At 35.4% G+C, this 24,677-nt stretch overlaps 2 protein-coding genes across 2 annotated transcripts; both read right to left on the reverse strand.

Annotated features, from left to right (window-relative positions):
- Nucleotides 1-1,113: 1,113 nt before the first annotated feature.
- LOC125179194 lies at nucleotides 1,114-2,914 on the reverse strand. The gene is made up of 2 exons (XM_047884587.1): nucleotides 2,718-2,914; nucleotides 1,114-2,154 (listed from the first exon to the last, which is right to left on the reverse strand). The coding sequence occupies exons 1-2, from the start codon at nucleotides 2,851-2,853 to the stop codon at nucleotides 1,202-1,204; spliced, it is 1,089 nt and encodes a 362-aa protein (XP_047740543.1). The 5' UTR covers nucleotides 2,854-2,914; the 3' UTR covers nucleotides 1,114-1,201.
- Nucleotides 2,915-6,339: 3,425 nt separating this feature from the next.
- On the reverse strand, nucleotides 6,340-11,839 carry LOC108676231. Its single transcript, XM_047884586.1, has 4 exons — nucleotides 9,686-11,839; nucleotides 8,366-8,576; nucleotides 6,749-6,877; nucleotides 6,340-6,347 (listed from the first exon to the last, which is right to left on the reverse strand). Exons 1-4 carry the CDS (start codon nucleotides 11,690-11,692, stop codon nucleotides 6,340-6,342), a joined length of 2,355 nt encoding a protein of 784 aa, XP_047740542.1. The 5' UTR covers nucleotides 11,693-11,839.
- Between the last annotated feature and the right edge of the window lie 12,838 nt (nucleotides 11,840-24,677).

Here is a 24,677-nt window from a genome sequence, read left to right on the forward strand (position 1 = left end):
CTTAGTCTATTTATTTTTTGTCATAATTTTCTAATTCAAACATTAGATGTTTGAATTCAGTGGTGGTATTTAGAGGGGTTCATAATTTTGATTATCTGTCTATTATTTATTAGTCGTATATGCTCTAAATTCTGTTTTTTTTTGTTGTTGCTGCTAGTTATGAATTCTTGTTTGTTCATTCCAGAAAAGCTCGGAATCTTGAATCCGAACTAAGATCTACTCGATCACGATGTAATAAACATGAGTTTGGGAAAGACACGGTTTATTGTTTCATATTCTTGTATTCTTTCATTTCAAATTTGTTTATTATTGTACTTTTCATCGATCATTTTTATTCATCCTTTGTTTACCACTATATCCTCCAACGGAATTAGACATTGCTTTTGTTGAAGCTGGAGCTAATGCATCTCTTTAATTGGTTAAAATGCTGGCCAATGAGATTACATGAATTTGTTAATCGAGCACTTATCTAACAATTATTTATTCGATAATTTTTTTTCTCTTTCTCACCATTATTTGATAAACTACAGATCTTAATTCGCGGGCATTAAGTAAATTCAAAAGCATGTGAGGAGGGCGAATTTACTTGACCTATTTCGCGCCTTTTTAGCGCATTTGCTCATTTATGGAAAAAATGCACTATTGTGCTCGCCATGTCCGTCCGTCTGTCCGTGACTTCACGTTGTAGAGGACTAGGTTAATTATTAATGATTAATAATGTGTATTATCTTGATGTATGGTTTATAGGAAAAGGATGCATTTTAATTAGGATGTAAAAGTTGTAAGATTGTTTTAGAAAGAATCGTAGCTTTGCTGACTGGTGTCGTACGAACGGATTTTTAATTTGTGGCTTTTAGACTTAATTCGAAATCACAGGATTTAATTCAGCTCTTTAATTTAATTAAAATACTATTAGGCGTATGTTTGTCTAATACAGCATGATACATTAGTCGATGATGCTCGTTTAATCTGCCATCTTTCTAAATTAGTATCCGATTCAATGTCCGGTTCTTGTTCATCAATGTGATAGATGCACTTAATAATCCCTAATAAAAGGATTAAAAATGATTTTACACATGTATACATATATATTATATTGATGTATAATTATAATCCATCAAGACATCTAACTTCTAACGTCATGGGTCAGGTAAATCATTTAACGTCTCTCATTAGACAGCCTCTTGTTGAGAAAGCTATGTCATCTTAATAAGTTCTTCATTGAGTTATAAGCATGATGGATAGCGAACATATCGATATTAAATTTTATAGAGTCATAATTTTGCGAGAAATTCCGGAATTTTAATTTAAAATCGTCTATCACAAAAGCAATTATAGATTTCAACCTAACGAATGAGCCGGCATCTTGTAAATAAGAATGATGTTTCGATATAGAAACATCGACTGCAAAAATTACTATGAATTTAAAACCTGTCAGCTCAAAAAATAAATAGGTTAAGATGAAAATAATCTTGATGAAAATTGTGCTCAGTTTCTTCAAAATTGAAGACAGGATGTTGTTCGTAATATTATGAGAAGGGAGCTTCGAAATATGTTTAATACGGAGTTTCGTGGAGTTATTGTTTCGGAAAGTCCAGAGCAGCGTCGATTTTTTCCCATAAGCAGTATTAGATCTAACTCGAAATTCTATATTAAACAATAATTTAGTAACTAATACAAACTTTCCAGAAAAATCAGGTGTAACACAAAACCGAAGCAGTTGGGAATGGTTGAACAAATTTTCATACAGAGTCTGAGTGAATGTTTTATCATTTACGGATAAGTAAAATTCCCTTTTTACTAGCCTTGAATTTTTCGTAGCAGATGAAAGAAACGTCCTGTAATCATATTTAAAAATACTAAGAACCATAAAATTTACAATAAAAAAAATGCCGTGTTGAACATGGGATTTAACGCTAACCAAAATTTCATTAAAAACGCGAGGTAAATTCTCAGTATGAAGCGGCACAAAGATAGCAAAAATAGGCCAGAATAGCGCAAAGTAATGAACGCAATTAATGGCTTTCAGTGAATGTGCAGCGTTGTTGGCTACAGTGGGCGACCACGGATCCCCAGGTGGATTAGGAAAGTGGATGGGGTCCGTAGAGTTCCCTTGACCGCCTTTCCCTTTCTGCATCGCTGCCGGGACTTCCTCTGGAAAAGAAGAAGTAACAACTTTCTTCGAGTCTTAGCGGAATCATTGAGGCTTACCACGCAAAAAATTGCTTTAGCTTCTTAGCTTTAGGCAGTCGCCAGCCAAGAAATGCGCCGAGTGTGGAAACTGCGTTACTTATAACAACTTTGCAAAGCTGTGCGAGATCTCCACTAAAGACCACCGAAATTATAGTCCCAAGTTCGTAAAAAATGTTTTCTTCGGGGACTGACTATAATAACAAGTTTTATGCATGAGTATCTCATAGGTCGAAATTAAATACATATTTTAAAGCTGCTAAGCATGTATTACGTGACAATTGTTGACCATACGTTTTCGAAGCACAGATTGCCGTTTTGATAAATTAGTTTATATATACAACAAGCTCAGTCAAAGTGGAATTCTCATCCACTCGCTATGGTGTATTGTTCTATCAACAATCCTATAATTTTGGTCTTAAGAACTATTCTGTGTGAATAATTATGATTATTCACACGGACAACAATACTTTAATTCCGCATAAGTGAAAAAATATTATACTAATCACGACTGATAAATTGATCACCTTGGAGCACATGCACGGTGACGGTGGCAGGCTTTACCCCGGCCGCCGTGCAGGTGTATAGGCCGGCGTCAGCGCGCGTCACCTTCGTAAGAACCATCCAGGACAGCGCCTGGCGGTTGTCTGACACCAGCCCCATGCCCCCACGTCGAGCTGGGTTCACTCGACGAGCTCGGGACTCTGCAGGAATACTTATCAACTTTGAGGAATAGTTTGATGATTATCCTATGAAGAAAAAAGACGTTAATCAAGGGTTTCTAAAATGTTAATTAGTCTGACAATAAAAATACCCTAATATAAAGTGCACGTGGGCTAGTTTTAACGAAAATTTGGTTTAATTGACACGATTATGACTGAGGGGAGGAAGTTGATATTCACAAGTTATAATTAATATAACCTATTATAAAAGGTTAATTATTTCATATTCGGTTTAAGGTTCTAAAAAGTGATTAACATTAGATGAATTTTTAACTCCGAGGTCAAATTGCTTGAACGCGCTGACTGTATTCGTCATGATCATGACAATGCAAAATATATTTTCGACTCCAAAGAAATAGTACAGATTAGAAAAGCTGCACTTAAAGGAGAAACATCGAGTTCAAGGGAAACTGAGAACATTAATGGAGTATTAGGAGCTTTCAGTTTGTTTATTTAATGAGGAAATTGGATTTGAATTATAAGTATTGAATTATAACCCAAAGATTATTTTGACTTGAACGCAGATATTCATATTTTTTTCAAGATTATTTATTCAAGATTATTTTTCAAGATTATTTTGACTTGAACGCAGATTTTCATATAGTACATTTTTTACCGTCTCCAAACATCTCCCAGTTAACAATATTCACGTTGTGCTTGTAAGCTCAATATAAATATTTTTCATTAAAAGGCTGTATTCTAAAAATATTTTTTTTTTATAATAGTTGCTAATATTTTATTTCACGATTGTTCACTTTATAGCCTGTGTTTTCAGAAAGAATAAAGCCAGCATCGATTCATAACAATGCATGTGAATAGCATTGAAACAATGACCGCTTCGCTCGCGCCCGCTAAAAAATGTGAAAAACGTTCCATGTCCACCTTGCAGTTTTACGCTACAAAATTTTACTGTCTAATTTACTTTAACATGAAATAATTATTATTCACTTGAAAAAGTGTCCCTGAAATTACTATATTCATTTATATGTATAATTTTATACATATAACCGCTTGCTCCTCTTCATTCATGCCTCTGTGGAGATTGGCTTTTAATTGAGTATACCTGAATGAGTGACTATTTGTGTATAAATTTCATGAGTGCTGTTCTTTATATTTTATATACTTATATATTTTATTTTATATTCAATATATTCTATATATTTGTTTATATTATAATTTATATTCAAATCGCTGCCCGGTCTGATTATTTATATGTACAATCTCATAATTTCAAGCAGTTCTGGATCGCTAAATGGATAATGGTGCTAAATTTTAATGATTTAGGTGATTAAGAACATTGTATGTTAGTAATCGTTTTTTGATCGGTCTACAAATTAACTAAATTTATTTTAAACTAGCTAGCTAAATAAAACCTACGCAATAAAGTCCCATGAAAGACATGAAGCCAAAATTTAAATCCTCCGAAGTCTCAAACTTTTTACGAAACTTCAAGCTATAGCGAAACCGTATTTGTGCGTTCTTTTTACTTTGGTGGAACGCGAAATCCTCTTCCTGGTATTTCTCAAGGCGTTGTTTTCACTTTGTTTTTCATCCTTTGAAAAAAATGAACCTGAGACTATTCCAGGTGAATACAAACTCCACTGCATAGAACTCCACTGAATACGAACTGCACTGAATGCGAATTCCACTGAATACGAATTCCACAGAATACGAACTGCACTGAATACGAACTGCACTGAATACGAATTCCACTGAAAACGTACTCCACTGAATACGAACTGCACTGATTACGAACTCCACTAAATACGTACTCCACTGAATACGAACTGCACTGAATACGAACTGCACTGAATACGTACTCCACTGAATACGAACTGCACTGAATACGAACTCCACTGAATACGTACTCCACTGAATACGAACTCCACTGAATACGAACTGCAGTGAATACGTACTCTACTGAATACGAACTCCGCTGAATGCGAACTGCACTGAATACGAACTGCACTGAATACGAACTCTACTGAATACGAACTCCACTGAATACGAACTGCAGCGAATACGTACTCCACTGAATACGAACTCTACTATATTCATGTGAACTCTACTGCATATGAACTCCACTGAATACTAACTTAACAGAATACTAACTCCACTGAACACAAACTCCACTGAAGCATTCTTCGCACTGAATTGCTTTCCTAATATATACATAATTCTTTTATATAGTTATTGGGATGCTAAACTAATTAATAATCGTTTTGATTTCACGTATAAGATAAAATCTGTGAGCCGAGTGTATATTAATCTCAAATCATGTGTTTGACTTACAATTGACCAATATGTATGAATGAAACTGTCCATTGTTGCCGGAACCGCCCAGTTTCAGTTTTAATAGCTGAAATAACTAAACTTTTCATTTAATAAGTTTTCGTTAAAAGTACTACAAAAAATTTAAGTGAAACTGCATTTTCGATCCCCATGAAATTGTTTATTAAAATTCAGTAAGTGTTGGAAGCAAAAAACATCGTGCAGTCGAATAATTCTGTTAAAAAACGACCACGAAAAAAGCCTGGCTGTTTTTTTGAAGGCAGCGACGGAAATTCGACGGCAATAAGGAGCCTCGCTGTTGCTGCATTGCCAGTCATTTGTTCGAGAGGGAAACCATGTTAAGGTGAGGCCTAAAGGCCTCATTTTAATGGCTGGCATTATAGGGGTGTTGTTGTCTACATAATATTATCGGTGGTTTATCGGAGGCCAGGCAATGGCCCATGGTCGGCGGTCCTTAAATCAGCAATGATTTTTTATTGAGGTGTTGCTGAAGTCAAGTGGAGGCGGCACCCGAAATTCTGGCCCCATTTGGAAATGCGTTAAAAATGATAGCACGCCATGACTTTCAAACCCATTTGCCGTGGTCGCTTGAAGAATGTTTGGAGGGTGGTGTATAATATCCTATACTTATAGGTTTCATTTTGGAGAATGATCAAAGTTTGTAAGGGTTTTAATTGATGAAGGTATGAAGAATAACAACACGGAACAGATGGGGGTTGAAAAATGTTCAAAAATGAAACAATAGACGCAATTATAGGTCTGCATTTTAAGACAAGAATAACTTCTAATATTTAAGAGTCGTTAAATGTTTACTAGATAACATCAATATCTGCCATAGCTTCCGATAATAATTTGTAAAATCCTAATGGAATAATATTTTAGGGTGACCAAACATTTCTAATATAAAGATTCTCTTTTGTAAACTCGGGGGTGATCACATGTTTTTGGTTCTTAGTTAACATTGCGGGCGAATGCATCACTTATGTGAGAAGAGCTTGTTTTGTAAGAAGAGCTTGTTTTGTCGAGTGATTTGGTCGTTAGATGATCATACATGACCGCGGTATATTATTCATTTTGCGTCCAAATTGCTCCATATATATAACGGGTATTTACCATATTCGAATGCAAGATCAGTTTACGAAACTGTGCAAGGTTGAAGAACTTTTTTATTTTATTTTTTACATTTCGATTCGTAACTGGAACTGTACGAAGGCTCTTTTACTTGTAATGGCTTACGCATGAAAGGAATCACGACATTTACGAACGTTTTATAATATACATGTGGAACAGCCTCCCTGACAGCATCGTTGACGCTCCGAGTATGAACGCCTTCAAGAACAGACTAGACGAAGCTATGCAGGAGCATATGTTCAGTCTTAAAATGCCTAGCAAATTACGGACCAGGCAATAAGTCCAGCAGCTATCTCAATCAATCGTCAGTTATAGAAAGATTGGGCTCAAAAGGCCGGATCCCTTGTAAATCAAGTCACGAAAAGTACAAGAATCGGCATATGGCCATGGGCCTATTTCTTCAGTACCCTCACCAGCAAGCGGCGTGTGGAGCCATCGTATGAAGGTAGGAGGAGTGTCACCAGTGACGTGACACGATATCTTGATGTCGCCCCCAGCCTGCATGTACACCTCAGCGCTGCCCTCTATGGTCGCGTGTGGAACTGCGAGACACATCGTACAACACAAAGCTTTAACCCATTTCGTTTTGCATATGTTAAATTGTACCTAAACTCAAGACGATTATAACGTGGTAAAATTATGCTGTCTGACGAGGGTTAAAGACTAAATAATGTAGTCGTAGTTTCGTAGAAATACTGTTATCAAACTATTCATAGCATTTTTATTACGCATTTTTATCATATTAAGATCGAGTGACAGTGCAAATGATAATTGCTGTCAATGCTCCGGCTAGCGATAATAAAATTAGATGATCATCAATTTACTATCAGTGTCAACAAACTTCACACAATATTATGAACATACGATTTTTATATATATTAATCACTGTTAGACAAATTTACCACATTGTCGTAAACAATGTTAATCAGTTACCTTCATTCATAAAAAGGAAACTTTGAGATGAAAATTATTTTACGCCTTGCTTTTTTGGCAAATTAGTAAATACAATTACCTTCTAACCTTCAGTTGCAATCAAAATAAATATCTTAGAATATTTAGTTGATTATTTACACGGTCGGTGCTTCTTCTAAGTCCGTGCATTAAATAACGTGGAACATATTTTCTGAATCTCACTGGATCTCTAGAAGTGGCTGGCGATGTCAGGAGGATGTCTCGTCTCTCTCTAGTTTCAAGTCTAAAATTTACGTCTAAGTGAATATGAGAAAACATTTCCTCTTCCGCGAGTAATGGAAAACATTAAACAAAGCTCTTTCACCGCTTACTGGTGTTTGAGTCAGAAACATTCACAAATTTTTCATTAGAAATCTTGATTTGTTGATGACATTAATTTTTTTAGATTGATATTATTTGCTTAAAACCTTCAAGGAAGCGACGTACGGGGTATGGAAATAATTATATGTATTACAGATTGTTCAGCAGTTTTGTGCTAGAGGATGCATTTCTTTATTTCGCATGTATACTTATTTTATATCTTTATATTTATATAAATATTTATTTCATATATTTTTTCCTTGATCTATAAATATTCCTATGTACTTATGATTGTACGAAATTGTAATTGCTATTAGATTGAATTAGATATTAAATTTCGGTTCAAATAAATACCGTAGATGACAACGGAAGCCCTTATCTCATGAGAGGTTGCCACATATTAAAACAATGTATTAAAATTGTTAAATGACTATAACTAGTAATAAAGTCTTGCTATTAGTTATAACTATCTCAATTTTTTCACTCCATGCGCCACATAAGTTACATATAACTTACGTAAGTTATGCCAAAAGAGGTTTAAGCCAGAATCTCTTGAATATCTTCGGTTGCGCAATATATTAAATTATCAAATAACCATGTCTCGCCTATAACTTCAAGCCAGAACCTATTGAATATCTTCGGTTGCGTAATATATTAAATTATCAAACAACCATTTTTATACTATAAGTTCAAGCCAGAACCTCTTAAATATCTTCGGTTGCGTAATATATTAAAATTATCAAATATCCATTCCTCACCTATAACTTCAAGCCAGAACCTCTTGAATATCTTCGGTTGTGCAGGCACTTGACACTCGTAGATGCCGGTGTCACTGATCTGCGTGCGTGACACGGACAGCACCCAGTACGCAGTGCCACGTTCATGCGTCACGCTGAAGCGTTCGTCGTTAGTGTACGTGAAGGTACCGGTAGACAGCACGTGTAGGTCCCGTCGACGTATCCATGATACCTGCCCGTATGTGGAGGTTTCGTTGCGGTAATGAAAGTTCGAAGGACATTCATCAACTGTGAGTACATGCCATAAACTTGCATTGAATAAGCTATTATCACTGCATTAAAATGGGTATTAAAAAAATTGGAGGTTTACTATTAATGTATTACAAATATATTTTTACCGGCATTTAGATTTCTACAATCAATAATTTGAAAATCAATTTAGTATAATAGTCATTATGCAATCTATTTGAATGAAAAAGTATTCTCAATAAATGTTAAGGACAAATACTTCAAATGTTTCAAAAATGCAAGTAGAAGCGCAAAAACAATTTCAAGTTCTATCATAAACCAGACTTTTACCTTGCGATGCCAAGGTAATGCAATAAAGCGGATGCAAACTCCGGGCAAGAAGCCGAGCCGCTGCTTGCTTTGTCGTGCGGCCTCTGAGAATTCCTTACTCCGCATTCATTATACACGCGGCTCGGTCAAGATTGCGAAACGTCTTTCTGTGGCTCATCAAGAATTCCTACACATCAAGACTTCTTAATTTGATTGCAGTATGAAAATAGCATTCGGGAGCCAATTTTTTTCCTTGATTGAATTCACAGATCTTCTTCTTAAATACATTTTTTATAATGTCGGCTTTTTTTCGTGAAACTGCAATATTCATAAACTTAACAGGGTCGTCATATGGGCGAGGACTTCACTAATATCACCTTAATTCGTTTGTAACAAGGCAAGTAGTCTACGCGCTGTTCTTAATTTGCCTCAATAGACGCTGCTTGGCATACAGATATGCTTTATTTGTAATGCGGATTGAAAAAATGAATATAGCAACGGTTTTGAAACGGGATTAGGAAACCAAATAAACGCATGTTATAAAATAGCAAGTGTGCATCTAATTCAAATTATATCAAGTACAATTGATTTTCTTGGGAATTCCGTAGTCATATTATTCTAGTGAACCCAATCGCTCTTCGGTACGACTGTGTATAGTTTACTCTTATTTATCTCTGGTCCTTAGCAGAAAGTGCATTAAATAACAACATCTACCTAACTAATAAAATATTTTTGGAAATTATAACTATATCAACATCTTCGGCAAATCGCATGTAGCCGTACCTGTCTGCCTTGAAGCTGCCGGACTCCACAAGTGAGATTTGCAGCCGTCCCCACCGCTACGGCCACTGTAACTGGAGTTCTTAGGAAATATGGACAACGGTTACATTTTCTTGGCGACTGAATGAGGTCGGGTATCTTGGATGCAGTCGTGACGTTTTTGACCGTTACCGCTATTTCTGTCGTGGTCGTGAGTTCAAGTACCTCGCTGAGTGACGGTACCGGTACGGTTCTACCAGAGAGTGAAGAAAGACGGGCTGAAGAGAGTGGGTTACGTTTCAATAGTTTGATGCCGGGTTGTTGAATGTCGGAGGTGTGGATGATGGGAGAACTTGTAGAGTAGAACATTTGTGCAAAACGATGTGGTTGCGTACGATCTGGATTTTTAGATGAGATTTCATGATGGTCCTGCCCTAAGGTTAAAAATGAATCGTATGGACTTGCGCTGTTCGTTGAAATGGAAACGTGTGAATTATGGTTGTGCTGAAAATATGAGCTGCTGGAATTCAAGGACAAATCATTGGTACCTTTGCTGATTGAATAGTCATTTCCTTCAGTGTTATTATCCGAGGAAATTAAATTACCGGTGGAGAAATGCGGAGAATTTGAAACAGGAGGCGAAGATTTATTGTCGTTCGATGAACCAAATGAGGTAGAATTATTAACATAAAAACCATTTACATTATATTCTAAGTTATTGAATAGCAACGAAGGTTGGAAATTTATGCTCTTCAGATTTGAGGAATCGACGAGTTTTTCTGCATTGAGGATTGAATCGCTGTCTGCAATGTCCCCCAATTGGGCTTCAGTTGACGAAATATTGAACATTGTGACGGGACTCTTTTTTGTAATGTTATTTATGCCAGACTTTCTACTTGAAGCAGAATGCATCACAGAATATTCTTGGGCAAGGCTAATACTTTTCTCCGGTAATACAAGCTTTTCGTGTTCTCCTTTGCTTCTTTTCCGGCGATTTGGTGCCTCGATTTCTCTTTGTGAAATTTTTTCTAAGTCCATTAGGCCCTGTTTGTCAACATTTTCTGTGTTTTCTAAATATCTCTTCATAGATTTGCCGAGCAAGCCATTGACGTTTATCGGAAAAGGCAACTCGCCCCATGTAGATAGTGAAGTATTTTCGGCTTCATTTGAGACAGAGGCGTTTGCCACTGTTTCCAAATGCGAAAAAACACAGTTTCCTGCGTCTGAATGGATGTGACGCTGGCTTTCCTCTCTGTATGATTTATTTGCTCGAACCTCTCCATATTTCAGTCCACCTTCTGATATCTTATTTTTCGGCTGGTCATTTCCAAAATCAGGTCCTTTTTTGTTTACTGTAGTCTCTTGCTCTCGACAGTCTTTATAAATATCATACTTTTGTCGGCCTCTTAAAGCGTTTTTCTTCCGAGGTTCACCAGCAGAGCTGCGGTTTCTGTGGCAACCTGTGGATCCAGTTTGCCGCTTAATAAAATCCTTTTGCTGATCCCTCTTCGCTGCTATGTTTTGTTTAGAAAAGAAATCTTGTCGTTCTTTTGTATTTCCATTTGATTGTCGTGCATTCAAATTTCTGGCTTGGTCCCTAGCGACTCTAATTCCTTGTTTACTCACATCGATAATTACGCCTAGTTTCTTTTGGACTTCTGGCGAACTATTCCTTTGCAGGTCACTCAGATTACCGCTTTTAGGCCTTTCTTTTTCCTTGCTGTTTTCAAGCTCGTTGCCTGTCAAACCACTTTCGGGTTTTCGGTTTACAATTCCAAATTTTATTTTCCCTCTTGTCGTCTCTAATTTATGATCTGAGATTGTTGGCCCATCATCCATTCCGACCGGACTCTGTTTGTACTGTGAATGGCTGCTCATCAGCCAATCATAAAGGTGCCTTTTCGAAAGAATGAGATCACTGGATTTTCCACGGTTTCTTGCATGGTCATATTTTGGGCGACCCAGCAGGACGTGTCGCTCGATTTCTGGGACATGGACGTGTTTCCTGCGACCGTTCATTCGGTCGTACATTAGCCGACGCCACGCAGGGACACATGACTGGAACCTGTCTTTTATTTCGCTTCTTACGTGACTGGTTTCTTCCCTCCAACCCTTCGGGTGACGTTTGTATACTCTAAAATTTTGTGAATAATCAAGTGTAGGTGATGGATTCCATTTTATTTTTATTTCATATCTTATTTGATTTAACTTGTTTTGAATTTTGTCGTGCATCATCAAAAGTTCAGGATTTTTCGGTTCAGTCATTTTGGCACTGGCACTTTTTATGCGTAATTTTCGTTGATCGAGTGGCTTGCAGACGACTTGTTTGATTTGTTTTTGATTGCTTTTATGATCACTAAAAAATTGGAGGCACTTTTTTCCGGAGTTTGTTTGATACGCTTCTGCAGATGTTGCATTTGTCATCTCCAACCCTGAAACATTGATGCTTCGATTAGTTCATATTCCATCTTATTCTTGTAATTTTCACCCCTGATATACAGAGTGTCAAATCCCGATGGCTCTTTCCTTTTAAAAGCAAAAAAAAAAACATAATTTTCCTGTGAATTATAGATTGACTGAAATATTGACTCACTTATAATACATCCAAGATTAATCGACTGAATAAATTGAATAGCCAGTTATGAAATACATTCTTTAGAATTTTAAAAAGAAATTTGTTCACTAGTGATGCTAAACTTCCAGTGAAAATTTATAAGTCAGTTACAAACGTCACACAATGCTTTACTCTTAACAAACTGGTCGCATTTAGAGTAACATTCCAAAAGACACACAAATATCCTTCTTTTAATTTCCCCCGAGAATTTTTGCGGGATTTGACGAGGTCTATCTTGCGCTGAATATTTCATGAGAGGCACTGAAGCGACTCTAATATGAACCTCGCCAAATGTTGCGCCTTCTCGTGCAATCTAAAGGCCTTCTGCTCTCCTGCAATTTGTTACTAGAGATAATAACGCTGGTATGCCAAGATTAAAATGTATGTTGCGATTAAAATATATGTTAGGTTAATGTGACCAATTTGAATTTAATTCTTAAATCCAGCTACATTCGTAAATTAGCTAGTCATCATTCGTAGTTATGAGCAGCATTAGCAGGCCGTTTATTGCATCTACGTTGATTTCTGGATCTGAATTAAATTTATAGTTTCAGTTTATTGAAAATATGGCATTAGGCATGTTGAAAATCATGGTTAGCGTTACAGCATAAGATGAACATCATTCGATGAATGTATTAATATTAAAATGGCGCTAAATTAGAGAAATTTAATGCTGGAAAAATTTGGTGTATTTTCTTGAGTGAACACTTGCAGCTCAAGTATTCAATACGACCAATAAATTTTTGGTCGTATGGCAAATTGGACATGCTTACTCAGCTGTATTACACTGAGTAAGAGTGCTTTGTTTTCAGTTCGTTAAGAATTTATCTCTCATGGCTTATCAAATGGGATCAGGAACATTCATGTTATTGACTTCTTGCCAAGCAGCCCAGGTAAGTGCTGGTCGGATTTCTCAGTACTATAAGAAATATTGCTAAAAGCTATATTATTTGTACAAACATATAGTGATCAATTTGGCGACGATGCAAAATATAGAAATGACCGCAGTTTGAAATAGAAGGTCATAGTAGTTCTTAGGAAGTATAAAAAATTTGCAATTGTATAGAAACTATGATGTCAGGTGTTGGTATTAGAAATTTGAATTCCCAGGTTGGGCGTGACGCTGAAATAAATGCTCAATCCATTTATTATAATAATTGTCTATAACAATGATTATGTTGTAGTTACTATGTTTTATAGTCACATTTATCTCAAATCCTTAAGTAGTAGGATTAACTTATATCCTTAACTAGAAGGATTAACTTAGTTTTACTTCAATAATTAAATATTTTAAATATCACATTCTGTTATAAATTTAATTTCATGCGTCATTGACGCGACTTGAAATAATTGCATCTATGTAAAAATTCACATGAATCGAGAATAGCGTACCTGTAAGAACGTTCAGGATGCATATCGTGCGAAATGCGTACAGCAACTTCATGTTGACGTTGTGATGACCTTCCCTATCACTAAGGGTCTTCTATGCCAATCTGCACGATCTTTTTGTAGTCTCTGTATTGTGTCCCATAAAATAACAAAGATAAAAAGCTATTAAATACACGTGGATGGTAAAATTATTACTTTAGTTGTGGACAATTTCATATTATTAGATTTATATTTTTTTCGCAACCGCATTATTTATATAAGAAACCATTGATCCCCTTGAAAGTCTTACAAAAGCGAAACATTGCTTTTTTAGTCAAAATATTAATATTTTAGTCGTTTCTATATTATTAAATCAGCACTTTTGAAAAGCTTTCTTCTTCTCGCCTAATAACTTGAAATCTATTTCATTCAATCTTCTAGAAACTTAGAAATTGCAAAATTTTAAAATATTCATTTCAATTGCTACCGTCCACAACGTAAAAAACTCGGCATTCCGATTCAGGCGTTAATCTTAAATTTTCCAGCAAAGTTTCCGTTTGGTTGGGAAAATATCATGTTTTTCCTTGGCAGTTTTTTGGAGTCGAAATCAGACTTGTAAAAGACAAGAGTTCTCTTCTGACCCGTGAAGTTTGGACAGGTTGAGTCTGACGCCTTGTAAGAACCCGGTCTAGTGTAACGTAAAACTTGGCCTTTCGTGAAGCCAAGTTGGTTTGATATTTTATTTATTTATTCATTCTACACCGTAAAAGATGGATGTTTATCCCATGGTTATTATGTGCTTTCGCTATATATTTTCATGTATCTTTTTACTGGAAAGGCAATACATGTCAATAAATGAGACTAATTTTAAATCTACATTATGTTCTATTTTATTCTAATAGTTCTTTATTTAATAATATCAAAACCATCCATTTTCAATCATACTGTTCAATAACTTTCGATAAATATGGTTACCAAAATCTTTCTTAATTGTCTTGAGATTTGAGAAAATATGTAATGTAAATTTTTGATTTATGATTAATTTCATAATTGATTTTGATGACTTTTATTGGTTGAGCAATCGTTTCAATGAGTTGATTTAAGAAGCGTATTGATAATAATGGAACAATGAGCGAATATCTTTCAATCTGCCTCAATAAAATCATTCAATATAGGCGATTAATTACTAGTTTTCTTCAAATTCTAGTCTAATAAATATATTAATTTTACTTACCATTGAAAAAAAAATTATTTTGAGTATAACTTATCTTAATTAGCGAAGATATAAATTTTACAGTATTTTAAGTTTTGAGTCCTTATTAAATGATGAATTCAAAATAGCAATTGAAATATTTATATTATAATAACATTATTATCTGTAATAGCGCTACGAGTTTGAATTGCTCGACAATTTGTATGGTTTTCTGCACCGTTACAGAGCTACTTCGGCCAAAAATTTTAATAAAACTCCACTGTACCGATATTTTTGAATTAAATTTTCACAAGCCTTACTTTCAGTTAAATAATGGGTATTTATGTGCTTCATGTATTTTATATATGTGAGGTTTAGGAAGAGTGTGGGAAAATCTTTGGTAGGCTTGCCAGAAATTCTTTTTTAACATATTATTTGTAATATATAAAGAGTGAAACTAGATTAGATAAAAAATTTACATACGCACTTAAAAATTAGAACATACACTGCTGACAAAAATAATTGAAAATCATATTTATAAACACACAAATTTTTAATAGCGTTTCAAGTTAAATTGTATGAATTATTCAAATTTATCGATAAGCGTTGAGATACTGAAATACTGGCGTAAATGTCCGTAGAGTTCGACTGAGACCTGAACATGAGGTTGAATTTGAAATCCATAGACTAATCCCAGGACTAGGATCGTCCAAACCATTCATTAAAAATTTTTATGAAAGTCTTCGTTAATTTGAAATGAATAATATTTCGCTCCACAAAAGTTCCAGGAGTTTAATCAATGTTATCTCTGCCCCCCCCATTTGCGTTAATTCATATTAAATGTGAAATCAAAGTAATAAAAAGACAATTTTCGCCTCTCTGTAACCCATCTTATTATTCATTCCAACAAGCAAATGCTGAAAAGTCCAAAGTAGAAAATTTTTCTTCAAATCTATTCATGATGTTAGTTCTGAAGTTTATTGAATAGCGGCTCACAATATCAGTTGTATTTTAATTACCCTTACAATTTCGTTTAAATTTGCCCCGTATCTCTAAGCGCAAGTCTCAACACGTGTCGTCGGAGTACCGAGCCGCGGCTTGCAGCAGCTATGCGCACAACCACACTCAGCCACCGCTGAACTCGCACTGTTCCGTCGGCTTGCATTTCGAAAAGTCGGCCTTTCATCGCCAATGCAGGGAACGAATCTATTCGATCAGAATTTTTTAATATTTAGTTTCTGTATTTACTTGATTGTTAATGTTTGGTTTTTCCATTTGAATGATAGGCACCTCACCAAAGAAATGTCACGTTATCATTACAACTCGAAAATCGAATAATAAACATGTCGTCTGATGGTGAACAAGACACTTTCAGCTTCTTGCTAACTTTATGCTGAATATGTATAACTTTTACAGGATTCAATTTTAGTGAATGTCTTAGCAATCGCTGACTGATTAATAAGATCACTGATTCTATTTAATGACTCAAACCCTTTGGTGTTCTCATAAACATATTTTTTCTGAGTGTTCGATTTACGAGAAAAATTCTTTTAGCACAGACATAAGCGGAGCTTTCCCTGTCTATTGAAAAAGAAAATTATTTTTGATCGACGTTTCGCTTTAAAAAGTATATGAGTGGGTCCTGGCTGCTGAAGTGTCATAGATGTGTTTTAAGATCAGATTTTGCATACAATTATAACTTTGTGAATATTTGGAAGTGTCAAGATGATTGTGACGTTTTCTTTTGTCGGCGCCGGCGTCCCAGCGAAAGCGCGGATCTGTGGGCACACGGAGATCAGCATGCAAATGACACACAATGACCGAATTCCGACTTATTTATAGAGGCCAAAATATTCAGTCTAGCTTATTATAGTCAGGCTGAGGCACAATGCCCTACTTCGTTCCTAGAATATTATTTGGCTGATATAATTGAAATGCTCTTATACATTCATTTTATTATTGAATAAAACGTTTCTGGATGAAAATTCACGCAGGCCAATTTTGAGTATTTAAATTACGACGCTCAGGACTTAGTAAAATTTATTTCAATCATAATTTCTTTTTCACTTAAAAATATAACTCGAACATCGATATTACGTGCATCAAAAAAATTTATTTATCGATATTTTTTTCTTCTTTTGTATTTAAGTTTAAATTCACGTAATATTTAAATTATCAGGAACTGAAACAAAATTTCTGATGAGTGATTAGGAATTAGTTTTCAATTATATATATTACGAACGTTTATATCGTAGTAAATTTTTGATATTTTCCTTATCTTCCAGTTTTGAATCGCACATTGCATTTAAATGGCTTAATGCTATGGGTGCAAGCATATATAATCTACTTTCAAGTGTCATAAAACAATTAGTGGTAGAGACGTATTACTTGCCATAACTACGTCATTTTGAAGTGTTAAGAAGTGCAAGAAGAATATTTACTTTTAATATATTTACTCTCAATAAGTTCGTCACATTCAGACGTCAAGCGATGCACGAGGTAAAGTTATTCAATACTCAGCTTATGTACCAGCCTTGAAGGGCGAAATTATTCAAGAAGTTATTTTACTCCCTTAAAGTACGGCTATTATGAGGGCGAGGTACAGCCAGAGTTGCTGTTACTGTATTTAATTATATATTGCATGGAATATATAATTTATTTTACTCCCTTAAAGTACGGCTATTATGAGGGCGAGGTACAGCCAGAGTTACTGTTACTCTATTTAATTATATATTGCATGGAATATATAATTTATTTTACTTCCTTAAAGTACGGCTATTATGAGGGCGAAGTATAGCCAGACTCATTACTCTATTTAATTGCATGGAATAAATAATTTATTTGCACCTTTGCTAAACAGTGAGCGTAAGTCGTCTCGGTGAGCGGTATCCAAGGTACGATTGGAAGGCATTAATACCAGGGCACGGCACCCCTGGGCCCCATTACCGCTGTGGCTGCAACCTCGACAACACCTACTGCAGCAGCTGAAATATTGAGTTCGGTATCGCCAACATCAATGATAAGCGAAGGTTTCGCTGAAATTAAACCTATTTTAATGGTTTCAGTACCTTAGCTGATGATCTCATAAGTGGTAATTTCAGATTTGATCGAGGCTCTGCATGCGTTCGCTCTGATATTATAACTTCCTTATTACTCAGTTCTAATGTTAAATACTATGCAATATTTTGGATTAACTTGACGTCAGCTTTGCTAGTTTTCGTCGCGGGTTGAGTAGATGTAGGAAATGCTCGCAAATTTACTGATCAAGAATGTTTCATTTCAGCTCGTTTTCCTCATTAGTAGATGTCAGTTCCGCTTGCTTATCTCTCTAGTTTATAAATTGTCAGCACAATTTGCTTTCCTTTTAGGTTAACTAATTTTCAATCCGGCTATCCTTACTTTTTGTTCGTGTAGTTTTCGGTCCAGCACTTATTCTTCTCTGATTAGGAAGCTGTCAATCCAATATTTTTCTTTAAGTGAATGTCAGTTCGGCCGGTGGCAGGCGTCTCCGATTTACAACCCACCGGCTCTGCATTCACGATTTAATGTTATAATTTACTGTTATTTGTTATGTTAATGTTATAATTTACTGCTGAGCGTATGCAAGTCGTTCGAAATTTGCTGCTGGTAAACAGCAATAGCAGTAACATTACTCATGTGTCACATCGGCACAAGTCCCACAATTCAAAAAATTGTTAGGTTTGTTTTCAAGAGCAGTTGTTGAGGCGATGAGCTGCTCGTAAAAGATAATGCGACGCAATGTGATGGCTCTGAAACGCTGCTGCAATTCTTAACATTAAGGCTCGTTCGTGCTGTGTGTTGCGTTACAACCCTCGAGTTCCAGTCATCTTTGTCACGTTTTGATTTATCATATCATAACATAGTGATTTCGGCGCTGCAGTGTAGGCTTGCTGTGGCTTGTCCCCGATTCTTGTACTTTTCGTGACTTGTTCACTAAAAACAGGTCCTTCGACCGGATCTTTTTCAAGACTGACGGTAGTTAGAAGTAGCTACTAGACTTCCACCATGTTAGCTATGGAGCTAGGCATTTCAAATCTGAACATATATTTCTCCATAGCTTTATCTAGTCTGTTCTTGAACGCATTCATATTCGGAGCGTCAACGATGTAACCAGGGAGGCTGATTTAACGGATATTCTGATGACGTTCGATCATATTGCACTTGACTCGCAAGACAACCGTTCATATGTTGGTTAAATTTATATGAAGACAATTTCTTAAAATAATAAAAAATGGCCTAATGTAACTATAAGGATGTATTTTGTTTGATAAGGATTAATTTCCAAGGAGAAGTTAACAGAAAAAATGTAACATAGTGAGTTATGTGCTGCATCGACATTTGGAAGTTGACTGGAAAAGCTTAGCTAATTCAAAAGCTTAGCTAAATTGATACATTTTTTGCTGAGCTGGAGCGTCAGCTCTAAGTCTTGGTAAAAAAAAAACTCTTCAGTGAAGTAATAATCCCAGCTAAATGTGTGTTGTGTGCTATCAATGTGTGTTGTCGCAACTAAATGCCGAACTTTAATAGAGGTTGCCAGTGCAGTCTTGACTGTAAGATCAGATTGCGGACTTTGTATCTACGTAGCCCTGTTGTCGTGATGGGATTGGCTGAAAAGTCCAAAGCTGAGTTTTTAAATAATATTTTACAATGATTTCAGGTGGTGTATGATTAAGAAACGTAAATCTGTGTCCGAGCACAGTGAGTTTGGGCATCATTCAGCATTATTCGACTCGTATCTTTCTGAAGGGCAAATCTGATAACCATATTACGATCGACATCTACCGCATTTAATATTTTAGTTTAATTTTTTGAAGGGATTCTTTAGTTCTAGTTTTGCTAATGCTCTAAACAATAATGTAAATAAAAAAATTCGATAAACATAAAAGTACTCTATAGTACAAATACAAAAAATATGCACTAATAAAATGTTATTATGATTTCGAATATATTTTCTAAAGCAAACTTTAATCCGTGGTATAATCATTTTGTTGAACGTTTTTTGAGGTAACTGAAATTCATGGATGACGGGGATGGGCTCGTTCTTTTCTTGAACATCAATTAGTGTCAGGTTCGTTATAATTAAAACCCAATTAAATAATTGAATTAATTATCACAAGCCTCGTGATTAATAGTAACTGATTAATTCAAAGTTACCATCAATTTGTAATCACAAAGTTCCCGTACTTGTCTCATATTGGCCACGTTTCGAGGCTGTTATGGGCACCAGAAAGACGGCAGAGTCAGTGCCACTAACTCGAGAAGTTACCCTATAAAAGAGTATGAGTTTTGTACACTGGATAGCTGGCCGGTGCTTGGTGATATTGCAGAAAACAAGGGACTTTGTCTGATTTCCTGTTGGTTTTGTTTTATTCCTCATCTTTTATTTGATGCAACAGTAATTTTTTTGCTCCAGTTTATTTTTATGTTGTGGATTCAGTTTTTTGTGTGGTTTGAATCAATTCAGGACCAATAAGTAGTGTTGCTTATATTGATATCTTATCAGTCAATTTTGATTTTAACATGCATCCAACTAAATGTTATACAGATTTTTATGTAAATAAATTAGCGTACTTTTTTACAAATATTGTAATGAATCGCTTTGTCCACAAATAAAGTAATTTGAAATAAGGCGGTTCTATTGCTTAGACTATAGAGCATTAGACGATGGTCTCGGGTTAAGATTTTTGTCCCATGTTGACGTTTTTTTGTATAAGAAGATCAAATTTTGAATCGCGCAATCAAAATTAAGCCTCATTTATTCTTTTATTTGGTGGCAGTGAAGTTTAAAATGTAAACACTTTCAGTTACGTGGCGGAATAGATCTATAAGTAACTAATTTTCCAAAAATTGAAATAAAAGACAGAGCACCCATGGTCTGCTATAATTATTTCGAGTTGAAATTTGTTTCGTTTTAGTCCGCCCTTTCCAGAAGGTTTCAAGTGACCCTGCAGCCTTGTTGTCGAGGAATAATCTTAACTCAACAGGAAGATAATTGAGCTTCATTCATGGTACTTATGAGCAATAATACAGAGCCACGGTCTAAATTACGAGTCTGCTCGTCGTAACAATGGACACAACGTCTAACGATAACGCCCCAACTAAACTAAATCCCTTGTTGTTCCAATTGATCAACCCTCCAATTGAAGAGGCCTAAACTTTTTGAAAATATTTATTCCAACGCAAACTTTTTCTGTGAATGATTTTACGAGATTGGCTTCGTTTCGTAAACGTTTTCACGGTCTCACTTCATGTCGGGTATCTATCTGTACGGTTTTCAATAAGAAAATCTTCACGTTTCCAAGACAGAAGGCTCGCCTAGAGCTACTAGCTAGAAAATTAAGCTTGTTATTCAAAGAACAAATTATGTTATTAAAGTATGTTGATGTTTAACCTTCTATTAAGTTCAACGGACATGTTTTTTGTATATTTACGAATATGTGTTACTGTTCTGCGCACATAGTAGAAAATTAAAGTTCATAAATAAAGACGGAAGTGGTGGTGACCGTCAGTGAGCAAACTTGGAAGCATAATTTCATGCGAACGATCTTAGCGTCGAGCCTTGGAATTGCGGTCGTGTTGATGTTTCGTTTCTCATCAAATATTCAGTCACGCGTGTAGTCGCGGGCCTTCACTGTAGAAAGGTTGCGATTTCAATGTTATCGATTACCATGAGGAATATCAGGGAAATTTCCGCGCTTGATATAAGTGAAATGAATAGCAAACCTGATTGACGTTGAAGTGCAATGCTATTGGCATATCCATCGTTGTGATCCCACCGCAAATGCTATGCCGGTGGCATAAATCGGGATTATGTTCGACAGATAAGGATCTCGAGAGAACGTTGCCCTATCACGCTCATGATTCTTCTGGTCGTGATCCGTCAGGATTCTCCTATATAGGCGATCATCAATCTGCGATGTATGTACATCTAGCATGCTGAATACGATAATATAATGCAATAATTATTAAGCACAGGACTCTCTAAGTAATAGTATACGTATTTTGTTTGTACTTTTCGTTATTCTTTTGACTTAAAATCAACAGGCACATGGGAAACACAGCTTGCAGGTTGTTTTTGACGTCAATAACAGGCATTTGCCCATAGTTGTTAGTAGAAAGTGACCAACATTTCCACAATTGATCAGTTGCTGACACATTTGAGTTAATAATCAGAGGTTATCGACGGAAATGCATAAATCTTATTTGAATTGTGCTCTTCTCTCGAAATCATAAGCATGAGAACACAAAGATCAAACAGCTTCTGGAATAGGAAATTACGCCGTTTGATGCGAACGAGAAACTAGACTAACGTGAGGTTATGGTTTAAATAAGTGCTTCTGAATAATGCCTGCACTTCACAAAACAATATGAAATGTGTCGTAAACATGTCATTTTCCCCTCTCAGCTTGCTTAGCGTCGCTCTAAACACTTCATTAGAGATTAAACCTCATACAGAAATTCAGTTATTTGATGTTTTTAAGCATGAAATTACTAATATACCCATATTGTTTTCATATCGCTGGTTTTTCTGATACAATTATCAGAAGTTGAAATATGTTATAATAACTCAAACGTTCTTTGAAACAAATAACTAGCTACATTTACATTAATTGTTGGTAGCACATGGATATTTCTAACCTAATTTATTACTCGAGTAGTCAAATGGCTCTCAAATGATTCAGGAATAGCTTTATCAATGTTTATCGAGCAGGATTGCTTCCTTTAAACGCCGCGTCATTCTACCGTCGACTTTTGTGGGCACTGAACGATTTGTGAAATTCAACCAATTTTCCGGTGTGCTATGACTCATAATGGCCTTCTGATGGCGTGGATAACAGCTTTCCTAACATGAAATCTGCCCGGAGCTTCGATGAAATAATTCTCAACGGTTTGCTGAGCATAATGAAGAAGCTGATTCTTTTTCGAGCCAGATTCGGAAGCGGAGTTTCTGATGAATTTAAATCGTGGTCTTGTAAAGTCATCGCTTAATGTCGGGAACGACAGTTTCCATTGCGTGGCAATTTTAATTAGGATGGAACTGGAACGTTCATTTTTACGTAAATCTAAATACGAGGATTCCTGTTAGACGCGGTATATCTAGGAATCCTGTTAGACGCGGTATATCTAGGAATCCTGGTAGACGCGGTAAATTCCGTTTCCATTTGGTCTTTATTAGTCTGTGCCAAGAAATCATCATATAATTGATTCTATTATACATTTATTATTTGTATTGCTCACAAATTCTACTGAATTACGGTTTCATTGAAATTTTCAGCGTGTTTTCACATGAATGTATATATAATCTCAACAGAAATTTCCAAAAATGGCCAGTCGGTTAACGTGTTCTACATACTGTACAATTCATTCCCCTCACGTGGAGATGTCTATTGCTAATATTTGCATACATTTAAACTTTATGTTTTTGAATATCTAAACAGTTAGAAAAACGGAAACCAGGAACACGCTTTGTAATTGAGTTTCTTTCCATATATATAGTCTACCAATAGACTAGATGAAATGTAGCACTGCTGCCTCACTGCTAAATATTATTCCAAATTCCCGTGCACTTGAAGAACACTTAAATATAAAATACAAGATAAGTCATATTATTTTTTACATAAATTGGATGACGAAAATTTAGTTCCAAAAAACACTTTATCTGTATCTTTTCCACAAAATGCATTTGTGAACAATGAGTATGAATTGTTTGATGTTTCTCTTGTGTAGAGTGACGAGTGACATTGCGAACCATTAATTTTGCTGTTGCTGTAACGCTGAATTTGCCGGTAATGCTCTCAGCTTGCTGCAAACAGGCCAATTAAGAGAAGAATATTTTTCCCGCTAAAGCAGACCCCATTTTTAAATCCTTCTTTCAAAAATCCTCCCTGGCTTGTAATTTCGTTTAATGCTTGTTGGAACGATTCATATTCATGACACTAAAAAAACGAAAACGAGTTATCAGTGTTATTATTTTTTGTTTTTGATTACATTAATCTGTTTACATTTATCTGTTTACATTGTTTACATTTATTATCAGATCATATATAACATTAATAATTCTGTAAAAACTTCAACTGACGCATTCTTGTCATGGATGAAGAATAAAGTCGATTGTGAACGGCATTAGTTCTCTACCGGTTATCTAATATTTCTCTTCCTCAACAAATGAGGATTATTTCGAATAATATTCCATGCGCATTATATCCCACCATTGTCAGGGGATGAGAGTGAATATATTTTTTTCTCGTAAATATTGCTCTTCCATTCGCTCAAGCTTAAAGGAAATGATTATGCCATTATTACATCGAGATTACTCTGTCGGGATAGCAATTTATTTCCTGTATTTTGAATATTTATTTGTAATCTATGCGGCTTACAAAAATAAGTCACTGAATCGGTAATTACTGCAATACTGCGTGCTATTACAACGGTACAATAAGTACGCAAAATGAAAATTGACCGAACTTTACTTTCTATCCACAGAAGACATATCTGTAAAATCTAATTAAGATAATGACCCAGAATAGTTTCGATGATTCTTCAGAGATAGATTAAGAGAGAAAAAGAGGCAGGGAGGAACGGAGAGTAAAAATTGAGAGTGAGGAACCAAAAAGCTGTGCATGCTAGGCTATTTAGGCTTTAAATTAAAATCTCGTCGCGATTGAAATCTCGTTTTAAATTAATATCTTGCGTTCGAACCCAATAACCTTTGAAATTATTCCTAAAAATTTCAAAAATGTTGCTCGTCGATATAAATTTATAACTTTAAAAAGATAATTAAACCTAAAAGTATTTAATAGTTATCCATTAATCAGGGTTTC

Source organism: Hyalella azteca, unplaced genomic scaffold, assembly GCF_000764305.2.
Source record: "Hyalella azteca isolate HAZT.00-mixed unplaced genomic scaffold, Hazt_2.0.2 contig15667, whole genome shotgun sequence".
NCBI lineage: Eukaryota > Metazoa > Arthropoda > Malacostraca > Amphipoda > Hyalellidae > Hyalella > Hyalella azteca.